Here is a 289-nt window from a genome sequence, read left to right on the forward strand (position 1 = left end):
GAGGCTGGCACATTCGTTCCATGGCAGCCAGGCCACAGGATGGACCAGCACGTGCACAGGCTGCGCTGAAGACACGTGTGTGCGGAAGCTGCCGGTGTCTCTCCCATCCCTCATCCCCAGGCGAACGGGCACCCTCTGCAGCGGTGGCTGGAAGGGCTCTGGACACCCCCCCTCACCGTCCCCAGCCCTGTCACCTGCAGCGTGGAGCGGGGTCCACTTCCTCTTCCTCTCCTTCACCAGGGCGGAAGCGCCGTGGCTGGTGAGCACCTCCCCGCCCTCCCGGGAGCCT

General features: G+C 67.8%; 1 protein-coding gene across 1 annotated transcript in view; it reads right to left on the reverse strand.

The window, feature by feature from the left end:
- The window catches only part of LOC104494882 (serine/threonine-protein phosphatase 6 regulatory ankyrin repeat subunit C-like), a gene marked incomplete at both ends in the record, with an annotated part of 5,349 nt that overhangs the window by 2,959 nt on the left and 2,101 nt on the right, over nt 1-289 (reverse strand). Inside the window, one exon of the mRNA XM_010137777.1 lies at nt 195-267. Coding sequence (XP_010136079.1) covers nt 195-267 — 73 coding nt within the window. The remainder of the gene's footprint in view (nt 1-194; nt 268-289) is intronic.

This window comes from Buceros rhinoceros, unplaced genomic scaffold (assembly GCF_000710305.1).
Source record: "Buceros rhinoceros silvestris isolate BGI_N320 unplaced genomic scaffold, ASM71030v1 scaffold35316, whole genome shotgun sequence".
Classification (NCBI taxonomy): domain Eukaryota; kingdom Metazoa; phylum Chordata; class Aves; order Bucerotiformes; family Bucerotidae; genus Buceros; species Buceros rhinoceros.